The following is a 17,445-nucleotide window of genomic DNA, read 5'->3' as shown; positions in this document are numbered from 1 at the left end:
ACTGTTAAAACAAACTCAACAATGATATAATAATATAACATGAGAGAAAGAAGAGGTTGCATTTCTGCATTTAATTTATTGATACGCAAGTGACACAAAACATTTCAAATGATTTTCTGTCGGTGAACACTTTAAGGAAAAGTGCTCTTATGTTCACAGTTATTTTTCCTCTGCACTCATCCTGATGAGCTGTCATATCAATCCATACCTTCAAGTGCATCTTTTAATAAAGTTTTGTCATTCACTAACTTGCTATTAAGTTATCCTCACTGAACTTACTTTGGAAATGTCTGCATAAATTATGGGATGATGCTCCTTAAGAGGGCTAAAGATATTTACAATAAGGGGTGCCGTCTTCTTTAACTACACCATCTTTCTTTTTGTAGCCAAAATATGTCCAGACAAACAGCCTAACCGTCTTTGCAGGTGGGAAAAGGTTGTCATTAGTTTGTGATGCTCTTGATTCAGGTTGCGACATGTTTTATTGGATAAAATAGAAGGCGACAATTTCATCCAGTTGCATGGTTTCGCAAAGACGACGGCAATGCATCCTGGTAATGACATAATTATGATAATCGTGATGTCGCCTTTTTTTGAGCGTCCCACCCCTAGTTTGGACCCATTTTCTCTGTATATACTGTATCATCATCACCTGCCACCCATTTTACATTTAAAAAATTACTCTCGTGGGTGGAGGGCATTATTAAATTGATGATTTGGAGATTTATAACACCATTTTGACAACTCTCAAAATGTCCCTTAACTGTTTGGTGCTGTGTTCTTTTCAGCAAGATATTCCAGTTTTGCCACATAAGTCATGAGTCAGACTGTGCACTCCAGCTCCGGGAGACCTGCAGTTTCAAGGAACACCAACAGTAGAAGGTGGGTTTGGCTCACATGGGGCACATGCATTTGCAGCTTTGTAGACTGTAATCACCAGCAGGGACAGTATAACTGGAGCACTTCCCTGTGGATTCCGTCCTATAGGCAGTCCTACCTCGTGGAGATTGTGTTTGCAGAGCGGGCAGCGCAGGTTGTGGTCCAGGCTTCGTTCCAGACAGCTCTTGCAGAAAGTGTGTCCGCAGGGGGTCGTAACTGGTTGAAAAAACAACCTAAAAAAAGTAGAGTGTTTTACAGGGTGTGTCACCACTCCAAAGTTTCTCATAAAACAACCTAATGTTTGATTTGCAAATACCAGAACTGGGGCTTGTGTGGGGCACTGCACCTAAGGCTGGACTCTCAAAGTTTATTTTCAGGTAGGAAAAACTACCTAATACAATTTTAAAACAAAAAACAACTTAAGACTACTTCTAAACTCCTTAGGTAAAAGTCTATGCTGTTTATTCTGGTTTTGAGACTATAGCCCCATGTGTCCAAAGACCTGCTGCCAGTAATATAGATATGACATGGGACAAGAATGCCAGCAGTGATTTTACATGTAGCGTAATGGGGGCTGTTTTCGTTAGTATTGATTGATGGGTCAATAACTGTCCCAAGTGACAGTTATTGGAATATATATGAAAGGTTGAGGGTTTAGAGCAGAGGTTCTCAAACTATGAGGTGCAGCAAGGAGTCAAGGGAGGCGCGGCAAGGAGTCAAGGAGGCACGGCAAGGTATCAAGGAGGTGCGGCAAGGTGTCAAGGGAGGCGCGTCAAGGAGTCAAGGAGGCGCGGCAAGGTATCAAGGAGGTGCGGCAAGGTGTCAAGGGAGGCGCGTCAAGGAGGCGCGGCAAGGTGTCAAGGAGGCATAGCAAGGTGTCAAGGGAGGCGCGGCAAGGAGTCAAGGAGGTGCGGCAAGGTGTCAAGGAGACGCGGCAAGGTGTCAAAGAGGCGCTGCAAGGTGTCAAGGGAGGCGCGGCAAGGAGTCAAGGAGGCGCGGCAAGGTGTCAAGGGAGGACAAGCTGTGTGTCCTTTTTTTTTTTTTTTGAGGTTGGATGATTCGAAAAAATAACAAATTATTATATATTTTAAATGTATTATATTTTAAAATAACAAAAATAAAATAACACAAAAAGCTTTTGTATAACGTGCTAATGTTCCTTAGCAACTGTGAAACGTCACGCGTACATTGTGTGGTTCACCCTTCCCCACCATCCCAATTAAACTTAAAAACAGCATCAGCAAAGCACTTACGGTGAGAAACAGCTTTAATGAGAAATGGGTCATTTTGTGACAAAGGGAGAAAAACGTGCAAGGCAAGCCGAAGTGAGGGCAGCAGCGGTGGTTCCAGCAAAATGCAGAAGCCTAAAATATGACGCAGCATATGTAAAACTGGGCTTTACATGGAGCGGGTCCAGCAGTGCACCGAGTCTCAATGTATTGTGCAGCAAAAGAATGGTAAACCACAGCATGCTGCCCTGCAAACTATGCCAGCATCTCGAAACAAGACACCCTACTTTAGTATCTAAACCCGTAAAGTATTCAGAGGAAGGTCATTCAGTTTATTTCTTTATTTATTGCATTTATATAGTGCTTTTTATACAAAGTATCACAAAGCACTGTACAGTACATAGCAGAAAAAAGAACAGAACACAGTACTATTGTACAGCATGTCACACATACAACTGCAACAATAAGACCATTTAAATAACAATATACAAATAATAATACAAAACCAGCAATTTTAAAGTTACATTAAAACCCATTAAGATAAGAAAGTTAACAGGACCAAAAAAAAAAAACATTTTTTTTGCTTCAATTTGTACTTTTTCTTTTTTCTTTTTTTTTTTTTTAAATTAATACTGCTCTGTTGAACAAATCCCTTCTACTTTTTTATTTATTTTTTTGCAACATATAGGATTTTCAGTTTGTTATATTGTTTTAGTAAACTGGGGAGGCAGAGTTTTTTTTTTTTTTTTTTTTTTAGCTCAGGGAGGCTCACTATGACAAAGTTTGAGAACCACTGGTTTAGATAATTCATTTATACTTCTCAAGGGCTATGAATTAGTCCCTAATCTGAACTGCACTTTCAAAAGGACCTGTTAAACGAGCCCTTTCCTCGTGTTCTGTTGTACTAAACTAACGTCTACAGCTACAGGTTTAGCCTGCAACCTTTTGATAACAGGGAGATATACAAACCACACAGGCTTTCTGCAACCTACAAAAACTGAAAAGGAGTCAGAAAAACATACCAGTTAAGACCAGGGCATCAAAAACCTAATTTAGCTTAGTTGACCATGCCTTTGTGTTAATTATGATACGTACCAGAGAATCTTTGAGACTTTGTTTTTACAAAATAATTTAAGTAAAGATTTTTTGTATTGCACTAAATAACTAAACGTAGATTTTTTTTTTTTTTTTTAATAACCTGCTTTATGTTCTGTAACAAATTACTACATGAAATATATATTTAAAAGAAAAACAGAAAATAATGAATACTACTTAACTCAAACATATAAAACCATGCAAATACAACAGGCCACTAGATGGCCTCAGGCATTTGTAGTTTGTGGAAGTCAAATTTGAAAAGAAGGAAAACCAGTGAAGGAAAGATACTAAAATATTCAGAACGACTACCCACCCACGACCCACATCTTAATAGACTAGAAGTCATATTTTTTAAAATTCACTACACGGGTCACAAATTTGCAAGTAAAATAATTTCCTTGCACAGAGCGAACACTTTGGAATTAAGGTACAGCACATGCAAGCCGATGCAGGTTTGATGGAGACACGTCTCATAGTTTCATGGGGTCCTTACCTAATGCAAAGCGGGCATTCAAAGTCAGACATGCTCAGAATATTGAGAGGGGAGTCTTGCTGTTGGGAACTGCCTCCTATTTTGTCCTTTGTATCTGATCAAAAAATAAAATAAAGACACATTATGATAAGAATATGATGTCATACCTCTTGTTTGTAACTGGTACCAAATAGCTGCATTTTCAACTTCTAAACACAGACACTGGTACTGGCAATTCTTAACACACAACTCTTTAGATGTTTAGCAATCTCTGTTCCCATCGTATTTTCAGTAGTATTTAGTAATCCTAACTATAGATATGTTTGCTTTGTACTTGTATCATTGAGTTGATGACGGAGTATTCAAAGTGCTTTAAATAGTCTAGAATGTGATACAGAACGCCTGTGACCAGGCGCAAGTTGATTGATATACCAAGGAAGTGTATAAAAAAGCAGCAATGCACGACAGGCGGTTGGATTAACATGTGATAATCACACCACTGAGCCATGATGCGAGCCATAAGCCTTTAACCCTAACCTTTAAGGGGAGCTTTGCTGAACTTAATCATAACAAGTACAGTAAATTGGCTTGACACCCTTGTTGGGAGATAAGGGCTTATTCTTTGTTTATGCAGCAAAGAGGAAGCAAAGAGAAGAACATAAAACAATGAATTAAACACATCGCAAAGTCAATTCACAATAAGTTGCCAAACTTACCTAAACCTATATATGCTTATTTTGCAACAAATACAATCTTAATTACTGTATTCTGCCCAACCTTGAATGAGTACTAAGCCTTTCAGTACAGAACACTATTAAAAGTCAATTACCAGCTTATGAAACCAGGGTTACACCTACATATATGTTGTTTCATTATATCAATGCACAGATGTGCCTCGTTGCCATTGACTGTGAAGCTATGCAAGGTTTCAGGCAGGAAACTAAATACACCTTATAATATGATCATTTGATTGACAGGAAAACCTGTGCAACCAGCAGCAAAGATCACGCAGACACTGGATAAGGAGGTAACACCCGCCTTCAATGAGTGGCAGCTACCAACAGCAATCATGCCAGGTACATTTTAACCTACAGTCAGTGCCATGCTTTCAGTTTACTTCCTCCACCTCATTTTCAGTCTCAAACAGGGCCCTGGCAAACTGAAGCCTACTCATCTATCTGCGCTGTCTGATAGCTGTCAATCAGTTTCAAGGGCCAAAAAGCAAGCAACATGCTGTTATACAAGCAATTTTTATTCTTCAACACAAATGTGTAATCTCTTTGCTGACTGAAAAAAAAAAAGTTCATTTTAGCTTTTACCCTTTGTTGCTAGAGCTAATGAGAAACAAGGAATGTATACATTTGATTATGTAATCAGTATGATTGGCTAGCTGCATTCTACAGGGGTTAAATAGTGATTCATAACAAGCATTTACGGGTGTGGTTATCTCATGTTAATCACATAAATAATTGATTTGAGGCACATTGTGGACAAAAAGCTGTACTTACCGGCAGCTTGCGGCTCCATTATCTCTTGAATCTGCTGACCCTGTGCCTCCTCACTCACCGGCAATGAAGACACAGGCTGGCAATCCACTTTATTGGCACTAGAATGCTATTTGGATAAAATTAAAACAAGTTAATTTACTTTAGCAGCTGCTAAACCAGTGTCTAGTTTAATAGCACAGTGGTCTCTTCATATGTGGTCTGTCTGTCTCCAATTCTGAACTGCCAATTTAAAAACAGGAGTTCAGGAGTTACGCTTTGTCAACTTTTATTCACACCACTGTCTCTCTGAGTGACACACTAAGGAACCATTGCCACTGTGCTCTGCGCAGCAAGGCCGAGTAACAGCATGCATTGAGCTCACCCTCAAAGCAACATAAAGCTATTGGTGACTGGTGGTAGAAGAAAGAACTCCTGCTACGCATAAATTACTGTGCATTTTGAATGAATACAAGGACATTTCGGATGGCAAACACTGCATTGATTGTGTATGTTGTTTATATCTGGAGATTCAAACATACAGGACATTTTGTTCCAGATGATTAATTTTCCACCGTTGTGTGTCTTTGTATCCTGGTATGGAGGTATATTTCACATCTAGCTTGAACTGCCGCTACCAGATTCCCGTATCACGGTGCCCCACTAAAGTGTCTCATCACTCCCCAATATCAGGTTTTTAAATTATTAGTAAGACTTATTTACTGGATTCTGTCATTTTTCATGATTACTATCAACTTCAATAACTAAATATAGCGCTGCAATATTTCCCTGCCTGTAACAACATTCAATCTGGTGTTGAACATTTCAAATGCTTGTTACTGTTATGAATGCTGTAGCGCAGGGGTCCCAACATTATTCAACGAAGGTCCACTTACCTCATATACCTCTCTGTCCCTGAACACACATCAACACACAGCTAACCACACTTGCCAGGAGATCAGTCCAACATAGAAGAAACTGTTTTGGCTTTGTTTTTTCTTAACCATTTACAAGCCACAAAAAAAGCATGAAGCAGAAGTCATATCTAAAAAAAACTAAATAAAAATGACTATAAAAATTGAAGTCTAGTGTAAAAAATGACACTCCTCTTTCAGTGCCACCCTTTTGAAGTCGGGGTATGGGATGTGGTAGCAATGTGAAGAGACTGCTGCAGGGGCTCATTAGTCATCTGGCTGCGGTGTTTATTTTTGATCATGTTCCTTTTGTAAAAGCAGTGCATTCAACACAAAACATGTCAGGGCAAGGACTATGTTCACAAAGCTTCTCTTTTAATGGGTCATGCAGGTCACACAACTCCATCTGAACACATCCTCTATCTACCCAGGGAACATAGCACTGGCAGTCTTATTCCACGATCCTATTGGTTCAACAAGAAATTGTTTTTTTTGCCAACAAGAAAATATCTTGTCTTGCGCTAAATTTGTGAAACTGCTCACTGAATTCGGTGGTAATCTTACTCAAAAAAGTCTGAAAAAAATACCATTGAAAGGGTGTGTTCTTCCCTGTAAGACTGCATGATCTTCAAAATGGGAAAATGAAAGAGGTCTGCCGACCATCTTCCTGAAATACGGCCACCAACTTCTCCTTTGAATGCGTTCACGCTTTCCCAAAGATCAGCAATTAACATTCGTTTGCCTTGCAGTGCCGAGTTCAATCTATTCAAATGTTCAAACATATCCACAAGAAACTATTTCCATCTGTTGCTTATCATGCATTAAATTGAAAAATGCATTAGCACTTGAGGACGAATGGTTAGACAGGAATAGTACAATGTCATGCCTCAAAGCAAAACATCTTTTCAGCACTGTCCCCTTGCTAAGCCACATTACATTATTGTGAGGCAGGAGGTCATCACATTCAGTGTCAACATCTTCTAAAAAGACTTGAATTGGCAATGCTGCAGTGCTAACTTACTACGAATTAAGCTGACTGACTGTGGACATAACCGTACCACACTGGTAACTTAGTTTAGCACAGATGACAGACAAGTGGATAATGCAGTGGCAGACAAGAAGTGTTTAACTTCCTTCATTTTCTTAACAAATCCCCTCACTTTACCAACCATTGCTGGTCCACTATCCGTAAATGATTTTCTTCACAGCAATGTCATGGGACTCCAAGCAAGAAGAAACCGTGTAGTACAGATCTTCACCACGAGTGTGATTCATCATTGGTAAGACAGCAAGCCATTCTTCTTCAAACTTTTTGCCACTGAAGAAACAAACAACGTCACCAATGTCGCCAGACTCGTCCAGGGCAATTGAAAGGCATTCAGCCTTTTCCATAACCAACTTTAGATTTTCAAATACATTATCGGCCAGCAATTCATAGCACTTGAATTGTTAGACAATGGAATCCTCTGAAAAGTTTCCTTGATATTTGTATTTTCTGGGAATAACACTGAAGCACATTCCACCATGCACTCTTAGCATTTCTGAGTGAGAAGATTTTGAGCCATGAAGCCTCCGTTGCTTTTTCCTGATCTGTCACAGACCTCTTAATTAGTGCTGTGCTATGCAAGTAACTTGACTGCAGTGACACTATCTTCTGCTTCTATCTTTCCAGACCTAGCGGATAATTTTTTCAAATTTGAACTTTTGACAAGTGCCACCGTCTACTTACATAATAGACACACTGGTTTGCTGTTAGGCCAATCAGGGAAAATGAAAAAAAAAAATTGATCCTTAAAAACACGGTTTTCAAAATCAACCTCTCTTTTTGGCAACCATTGTGACTGGACATTTTTTAAAACGTAGTCTTAGAAAGTGCACCGACTTCGACTATCGGCTTTATCTGTGTATTGCGAGTAAATTTCAGACTATTAGAACTAAAAGGCCAGACAAATGGCAGATGCGTGTGGGGTCCAGAACAAAATTCTTTAGTGTCTGGATCTGGACCGCGGGCCGCTGGTTGGGAAAGCCTGAGTGTTAAATGTATGTTGTCCTGTGTTCTGGAAGCTTGACAGAATAATGCCATAAATGGGTTATACTGTAAAGTGCACTACTGATGTAATACACCACTAAAGAGCTGTAACCTGTCCTTACCTGTATGTTGTCTCTTTTCATTGGTTCACAAAGGCAAGTGTATACAGACACAGCACTGAGCAAGCCTTCCACAGTGTCAGGAAGGGGCAGAGCATCTCCTTGTAAAATCTGAAAATAAACATGTTGTTCATTTTTAACAGGCAGTGCTGTAAACTGAGAGGCAGTGTACATTATCACATAGCACAGCACTAACCACTATAAACAACTTTGGGCTTTTATCACAAAATGTTAAGCTCCGTTTTGTTAAGAGCTGAAGTCTACACTACAAAATTGTCACCTTCAGTATGTGGATTAAAATAAAGGGCCCTGTGTATAGATAAAAGTCCTGTTACAGTCAGCTTACAGCATGGAAACGATCTTACCTTCTGTATCTCTTCCCTGGCAGCTGTAAACTCTGGGTCCAGTGTGAGACAACGGTGATACTGGAGCAAGGCATCTGTGTTTCTGCCCATCTCCAAGAATATTTTTCCTTTTCTAAAGAATCCCTGTGACCAACCAGTGTGATACAGTTGTGCTTACAGAGAATGTGTAGATTCACAATTCAAAATGACAGACAGAAGGTCACATGCTACCAAGAGCTTAACTCAATCTGCGTACAGATCTCACAAATGTGAGATTATGATATAGAAACTTTATTAAAAAGCAAGTGGCTCAATTGCTATTATTATTATTATTATTATTATTATTATTATTATTATTATTATTATTATTATTATTAGTCCCCTATCTTTTTTAAATTTGACTTTGCATGTCTATGGCAAGAAAACATAAACGAAGAGCAGATCATAATCACATCAACTTACAGTCAAAGACAAAACTACCATATTTGAGTTATTTCAATAAAATAGCTTGGAATGATCGATTGTAGGCATCAGAAAAAGGTAAGGTAACACCTGGTAGGGCTTTGCATCTTTAGAATCGCAAGATAAAAATAAGTCATTGGTTGCAAATTTGGCACAGAAATGTAAAGTTATAAAGTAAAGTTATAAAGTTTGGTAGGGTCACCATGGAGAGCTAGGATGGCACAGTGGCACCTTTTTTTTTTTTTTTTACTTAATTAGATTTTCAGGTAATTCTACAAAACAGATCAATTATGATGTACTAATCTGCTTGAATCATAGAGGACAACTTCAATTAGAGACACTTGGCAATACATCTCCATCAGAGTGGACGGAGATAGAATTGAAGAAAAGAAAGTCCAACTACACAATTGAGACCATTACATTACATTGTGATTCTGACAACGGTAATGTTGTCTTAATTTTCACACTTGTCCTACAGCTACACACATAGTAAGTCTCTCTCGTAGGTTTCCTTACCTCAGACCACAAAGGTCTTGCTTTGCACATAGCTTCAAAATCCTCCAGAGCTTCATTAAACTGCCGTAGTTCCAAGTAGGCCTCAGCTCTTGAGCTTCGTAGTCTGAAATCGTGAGGTGCTGTAGTAATGTATAACACAGGTTTGGAAAAGCACTCAGAAAGCAGACACTGAAATTATGCCTCTTTTGATTCTTTGAGGTATTTTTTCTGAACTAGGTTTTTCAATAATAAGGTACATGGTATGTACTGTAGTACAGTACCCAAGCACCCCACTGTCCAACTCCTTCAACACAGCAGAATTTAACTACTAAACACAGTAGTATAGGAAAGATGTAAATTAGTAAACTTACCTATTATACAAACCTTTATTTTCTTCTTCTTTATTATTTTTTTTTTTTTTTTTTTTTTTTTTTTTTTTAATATAGCACCTTTCATAGTGGACCACCATCACAAAGTGCTTTACAGAGGTAGGCTGTGAACTGTGCATTATATGCAGAGTCACTTAGAATGAGACATTGCTTTAACCTCTCATCCGCAGGGAGGTTAAGGGACTTACTCAGGGTCACACGGTGAGTCAATCAGTGGCAGTGGTGGGATTTGAACTGGTGACTTTCTGGTTACAAACCCAGGACTTTAACCACTGAACCACTGGACCACACTACCTCACTTAAATTTAATTGAGGACTTCTACATTTAGCACCAGTGTTTTTTTTAGTTAACGATTACAAAAATGTCTAAATAACAAACATAAATCATATCCATTAATAGTAACTTTAAATATAACAAAAAAATTATGTAAAATGATAACGAAATAGTAACTAGAAAAAACACATTTTGTTATAGTTAGGCTTGCTACTTTTAGATTGTACCTTGTTAAATGTCAGATTCCCAAAAAAGGAGTTTGACTGAAATAAATTTATATAGGATAAACGTCTGTAAAAAAATTTTCTTACCAAAAATAATCATTTAAAAATCACTTTAGTTTGTGTAGCTTTTATACTTGCTGTCTGTCCTGACTCTGTTCCGCTCTGAATGGCTAGATGTCGCTGTCAGTCAATTCATCCTTTTTTGACTGATCTCATTGACTGGAACAGAGCAGAATGCTCTCATTTGTTTAAATAATCATCAAGACCTGCACTTATGCACTTTCATTTGCCAGATACAGCGCCTGTCATTCAAAGCACCTTCTTTGAAATTAGCGGGTTAGGGTGTAAGCAAGCTTTTGCTAAAGGTATACAGTGACAGTTACTAGTTTGATATTAAAAAGTGGCGCAAAAGGAAAACACTTCAGGCCCGATCTTTGATCTTCACGCAATCCCCTCAATAAATTTGTGCCTCGCAAAAAAAATTGTGCTCTGGCACAAAATGAGAGATATTCCAAAAAGGCACAAAGCAGTTGCGAGACATTGGAATATACAGTGGATTGCGAAAGTATTCACCCCCCTTGGCATTTTTCCTATTTTGTTGCCTTACAACCTGGAATTAAAATTGATTTTTGGATTTCATGTAATGGACATACACAAAATAGTCCAAATTGGTGAAGTGAAATGAAAAAAATAACTTGTTTAAAAAAATTCTAAAAAATAAATAACGGAAAAGTGGTGCGTGCATATGTATGCACTTTGCTATTAAGCCTCTAAATAAGATCTGGTGCAACCAATTACCTTCAGAAGTCACATAATTAGTTAAATAAAGTCCACCTGTGTGCAATCTAAGTGTCACATGATCTGTCACATGATCTCAGTATATATACACCTGTTCTGAAAGGCCCCAGAGTCTGCAACACCACTAAGCAAGGGGCACCACCAAGCAAGCGGCACCATGAAGACCAAGGAGCTCTCCAAACAGGTCAGGGACAAAGTTGTGGAGAAGTACAGATCAGGGTTGGGTTATAAAAAAATATCCGAAACTTTGAACATCCCACGGAGCACCATTAAAGCCATTATTAAAAAATGGAAAGAATATGGCACCACAACAAACCTGGCAAGAGAGGGCCGCCCACCAAAACTCACGGACCAGGCAAGGAGGGCATTAATCAGAGAGGCAACAAAGAGACCAAAGATAACCCTGAAGGAGCTGCAAAGCTCCACAGCGGAGATTGGAGTATCTGTCCATAGGACCACTTTAAGCCGTACACTCCACAGAGCTGGGCTTTACGGAAGAGTGGCCAGAAAAAAGCCATTGCTTAAAGAAAAAAATAAGCAAACATGTTTGGTGTTCGCCAAAAGGCATGTGGGAGACTCCCCAAACATATGGAAGAAGGTACTCTGGTCAGATGAGACTAAAATTGAGCTTTTTGACCATCAAGGAAAACGCTATGTCTGGCGCAAACCCAACACCTCTCATCACCCCGAGAACACCATCCCCACAGTGAAGCATGGTGGCGGTAGCATCATGCTGTGGGGATGTTTTTCATCAGCAGGGACTGGGAAACTGGTCAGAATTGAAGGAATGATGGATGGCGCTAAATACAGGGAAATTCTTGAGGGACACCTGTTTCAGTCTTGATTTGAGACTGGGACGGAGGTTCACCTTCCAGCAGGACAATGACCCTAAGCATACTGCTAAAGCAACACTCGAGTGGTTTAAGGGGAAACATTTAAATGTCTTGGAATGGCCTAGTCAAAGACCAGACCTCAATCCAATTGAGAATCTGTGGTATGACTTAAAGATTGCTGTACACCAGCAATTGTCTTATTTCTTGTTTGTTTTACAATAAAAAATATTTTGCATCTTCAAAGTGGTAGGCATGTTGTGTAAATGAAATGATACAAACCCCCAACAAATCCATTTTAATTCCAGGTTGTAAGGCAACAAAATAGGAAAAATGCCAAGGGGGGTGAATACTTTCGCAAGCCACTGTAGCAGTTTTTTGAGCAATTCGCAAATCTGTTTGTGCCTCGTAAAACCGTCTGTGCATTCACTACCAATATAGCAACTGCACACAACAGCCAAGCGAGAATGCAGAATGATGGACAGTCACCATTAGTAATGGCATTACCCCGACAAGCTGCTATCATTAGTGTCGCCACAGTATGTACCGATATGACAGCAGACAAGACCACACAATACATCGTGCACACATACATACAGGACCATTCAAATACACAATTGGCTCGACAGCTAGGCGCCGAGTTTTCAAATTAGTGAACGGATAACACCACTGTTTTATTGAATACGGACAATATTGTATCACAAAGAAATACTATATAGGTTTTTTTATATAAATTGTGCCGTGACAAAGTCTACTGTGGTAGCACACTCTCTGATTTGTAAATGAAACTAGTTCATTTACCTGCAAAGTAAACATCAACCAAGCATTTTTATATACACAATACACAGAAATGCGTTATGTTATTCATTCTACTCATCCATTTGAACATCATGATCAAGCCCAGTTTGTAAGGTTTTGAGTGTAGCCGGAATGGATTTTTTTCATAAAGTTTTTTTGTAAGAATAATAATTAATTCTAAATACTCTCCTAAAATGTTAATTGTAGCCTACTATGATTTCTCAATAAATGAACAGGATAGCAATTGAATACAATTAGCAACATCCACATTCAGCAGACTGGACAGCTGCATAAAAACGGCAAAAAATTACAGTTAACAGAGCTGTTTGTCCCACCTCAGCTAACTTATGATTGGACTGCTACAGAGTAAATACAGGTCTTTGACTGCTTGATCGTGTCACCGGGCAGGCTTTAGGAAAACGTTAGCATGCCTTTCACACAGCATCTAAACTGCAGCTGCCCACCCCTACACCCGTAATACGCAGCAACCTATGGAATACCCAAATAAAGCAAATGATCAATGGGCTGTCTCTGAACGAGAACAACCAATGAGAAACACCCTACTTGGACTCGAAGTGGAAGTCAGGACAACAAAACCAACCGCGCGACTTTCAAACGAGGTGTGCTCGAGGAATGTGCGCCCATGAGAAGGCTTGAGTTTGCCCACGCTTGAGTTTTGCCTATGAGAGAGATGGAGTTTGCACATGTTTGAGTTTGACCCACAGAGGAACAGCGCTCCAGGCAAGAAAAAGAAGTCCAGCTCCACCCGCTAGAAGTGGCTTGGAGTTCGGAGAAACTAATTGGAAGCTAAACTGCTCTGAAGAAACTTGCGGAATTATGGGAGCATAAGTGCAGAAGGCAAGGAGAAATCAGTGCAGAAGGCATGGAATGTTCTGAAGAATGGCTAAAATCAGCTTTGAAGAGAGCTGTAGCTCTTTGCAGTGCGACTGAAACAGTAAACGGAAGCAAAGCCAGCAACTAGACCTCAGGTGATGGAGAAGCCATACAGAAGAACTGCAACAAAAACACTTCTACAAACTACTTTAACTGCAACGCATTATCTGAACTGAGTTATGTCTGATCAGCGGAACTATTTCCAGTTGGAAAACTGCCAACAACAATTATAATGCTGCAAGACTTGGAGATGACCTCCATTTGAAAATAACTATTTGTTTATTGTGAGCCTAAGCAATACACTGCATACAGCAAAGTACTGTCTTCCTTGGAACTTCAGATCCAGAGAGCTGCAGTGTTCATCATTTATATGGACATAGATAAGTAACATGTCTAATATTAAATACTTTATGACTCAAGAAAGTACCTGAAGCAAATGCTATGAAGTGGATAAATTGTTCTAGGAATAGGACATAACTTCCTCTTCTAGAGTGTGTAAGAAATGTATTGTAGTGATGTCAACAAGGAGACAAAACAGAGCTTCTCGAATTACAACACTTGGCTTTATTTCGCACACAAAACACTGACCAAAATAACAAGTTTAAACAATTTATAGGTCTCAGACCCTTTTCTCCAGGCTAACCCCGAGGTCCTGCTCACAGCCCCTTTTATAGGGGAGCTGGAGGGAGGCAGTGCCCGCCCCAGCCAATCCACACATGGTTGGAAATACTCTGCCTGATATTTGTTGAGGGAAAGTACTGGTAGATGGATGGGAAACTCCCCAGCCCAGAGATCCTGGAAAGTCCCTGCCTGGCAGCTGTGGGGAAACTCCTCACCCCAGGGATCCTGGAAAGTCCCAGCTAGAAGAATTGAGCAGCACCCCCTGTTACGGTATTTTGTTTGTTGAAATGTGCAACTCAAAGGAGTTGCCTCCTAAATGCAGAGAATTTGATCATTGCCCCATTTCTGAGTTAATTTGAATATATAATTGTAGCAGGGAGAGATCTGTGCTGACTCTGCTGGCATGTTCATAGTGCTGCAGGAAGAGGGCAGCAGTTGTCCAATACGTGACACGTGGAGGGGGGAAAGGGGGTGTGTGGACTTTCCATCTCTCTGAGTGGCTGGGAGGCGGGTCTTGGGGAGATTGTTAGCCCTATAAGATAATGCTCTACTGTTTCCTCAGGTCTGCCCTTTTAGGACGTACCGGGAAGGACGGAAGCTCGGGTCACGAGCCGAGACAGAGTGAGGCCGGGACCGAAACCCAAAAGATAAATAAGAAAAAGAAGCGTAGTAATAGCGGGGAAGCCGTGGGCAGACCCCCTGTGTATTTTTATAGAAGCCTGAGGTACAGTTAGGGTAGGACGGAGACCGGGCCGTGTGGGTAGCGACGGCTGGGGTAACGCTGCTGAAGTGCAGCACCTTTTATTTATTGTTTTGATTACTGTGTTTTCCTTTTTCCTTTCTCCTTTGGTTTTTGGATTATTGTTTTGAACACCCGTGAGTGTGTCTGCACTTGAACTGTATTGGTATTCAATTGGTATTGCCATGTCTCTGTTTTTACCATCGCTGGTAGGCAGAACACGGTGAACAGCGCCCTCTGCCAGCTAAAAAGTAAAAACGCACTCTGAAAATAAAACTGGGCACCTGTGAGGTGTTTTCAAGTATACCTGTCTGTCTCCTGTGTCAGTGAATTGCCCACCACCCTTCCACAATAATCAACTGAGGTTGATAACATATTAGTTTGGTACATCACGTCTAAATTAAATTAACATGGTAAAACAAATTTGCTAAATTAGGTACTGGAATTTTGGGTTCCGTTCTGAATGGGAAGTTGAATTAATTCTCGTGCATATGGATATGAATGATTACAATGAGAAAGGGTATTGAAAATACTAATGCAAAATAGACACTTTGTGTGACAAGCAATATTCAGTATTAGTATATTAACCATGTATGCTAATGATGTTATAGTCGTTATAATCGTTTGACTATGAAATCAATGAAATATACACTATTGACGCATCTCTAATCAATAGCCTTTCCTTTCTGAAATATTAGATTAGTTGTGCACCTTTTTTTATATTAGATTTCTTAAATAAACTATTGGTTTATATTTCTGACACCTTGTGTGAATGTCGGTTATTGTCATGGGAATCCATGTCCTTCATGATCTCACCAAACTATTATGGTATCTCCCAGTTATTAACATTTGGATGTTCTTAAACTGTGTGCCTAGAGACTATATATATATATATATATATATATATATATATATATATATATATATATATATATATATATATATATATATATATAAAACAAATATAATTATATAGCCTACCTAATTAACTGATTTGTGTTTTGATTTTTTTTGACAAATAATCGTGCATTAAAAATTGTTAACAGTACAGCATAACACTGTGTAACAATTTTTTTTTTTGTTTTTTTTGTTCCTGGGTAGTAAGTGTTATTTCCTAATTGCTTATGCCTCAAAAGTATAAAACATGGCTATTATTCCCCACAAACTTTGCTTTTGTGACCAGGACAGTGATATTTCAAAATATCACTATTTCCAATGGGCAAATGTGTGTCTTTTCGTTCACATAAAGTCAGAAAAAAACAGCATATGAATCCAAATTAACATGTATTTATACTAAAGTAATACAAAGATGACTACAAAAGATTTAGAAGTGAGTAGTTTTTCGAGATTTACAATTATACTGTAAATACAGTATAATTGTAAATCTGGAAAAACTACTCACTTTTTACCCAGGTTCTGTATATGGTTTAAATCCTTCTGGATTACCTGGGTGACTGACAACATGTCAGCCAGAGATACCAGCCAGCCTGGAACACTGTGTCCCAGCTGGGGATTGCACCCATTGCAGTCAAACCCTGTGCACACTCTGGCCATGGCTGCATTTCTTTAAAAACAACTGTCCGGAAAGGAAGCTTGACAAACTAAATCTACTTAATTTGCATAATGTGATGTAACAGTCTATTAATAAAACTGCAGTTCTCCAAGTCTGCTGTTGGTAGAGATTCCACCCATATTAGTATACTAAACCCGAGCTGAAAGAAACTTTTTTTCTTTGCATGTACACAGCACTTTTAAAACACTTTCACTGTTCAGACATGAAGACTTGTTTTAGTGAGATACCTTGTTTGGTGGTTCCTTATAGCTTTACCGCAACATGTACCGTAAGTAAAGAAAATAACCGAGGAGTTTTATGTAAACGCTGCTGTAATGTTGTGTTTGTGTTGTTCTTTTTATGTGTGTGATGACTAATTAAAGCCTTGTTAAATGTAGCCTATTTAACAGTGGTGCGATAAACTTACATACAGTACAAACGGTGTATTTGTCTAATAAACTTGCATGTTTTAATTAGAAATATTTACTTGATTAAAAAAAAAAAAAACACTTTGTGTAACTTTCCAGGGGACATTAAGTATTGGCAACATATTAACCAACATTACATGGACTGTTGAACGGAAATGTATGCTTCTGGTCCTATAATAAGAGCTCAGCAACACAGTATTACATTTCAGTTTTTTTCATGCGTGCATACTCTCAAGAAAGACTGACACACAGAAGTGATGACGATACGAAGTTAAGCTAACTTGGTATATAATGCAAATGCAAAACTAGCGAAACAATCATGTTATCTAACGACAAATAATAAATTGACCTTATAATACTGCACGAGTGGCAG

General features: G+C 39.0%; 1 protein-coding gene across 2 annotated transcripts in view; it reads right to left on the bottom strand.

The window, feature by feature from the left end:
* lonrf1 (LON peptidase N-terminal domain and ring finger 1) overlaps window positions 1-17,445 on the bottom strand; it is a 31,220-nt gene that overhangs the window by 12,716 nt on the left and 1,059 nt on the right. The window contains exons 2-7 of one of the 2 annotated variants that reach the window (XM_041223222.1): window positions 9,547-9,665; window positions 8,590-8,712; window positions 8,228-8,335; window positions 5,187-5,292; window positions 3,700-3,793; window positions 998-1,112 (exon numbers count right to left, since the gene is read on the bottom strand). In XM_041223222.1, coding sequence (XP_041079156.1) covers window positions 998-1,112; window positions 3,700-3,793; window positions 5,187-5,292; window positions 8,228-8,335; window positions 8,590-8,712; window positions 9,547-9,665 — 665 coding nt within the window. The remainder of the gene's footprint in view (window positions 1-997; window positions 1,113-3,699; window positions 3,794-5,186; window positions 5,293-8,227; window positions 8,336-8,589; window positions 8,713-9,546; window positions 9,666-17,445) is intronic. The other variant, XM_041223224.1, reaches the window with a different exon arrangement.

Source organism: Polyodon spathula, chromosome 22 (genome assembly GCF_017654505.1).
Source record: "Polyodon spathula isolate WHYD16114869_AA chromosome 22, ASM1765450v1, whole genome shotgun sequence".
NCBI classification, from domain to species: domain Eukaryota; kingdom Metazoa; phylum Chordata; class Actinopteri; order Acipenseriformes; family Polyodontidae; genus Polyodon; species Polyodon spathula.
The sequence above is the reverse complement of the archived record's forward strand: the minus strand, read 5'-3'. Positions and strand labels throughout refer to the sequence as shown.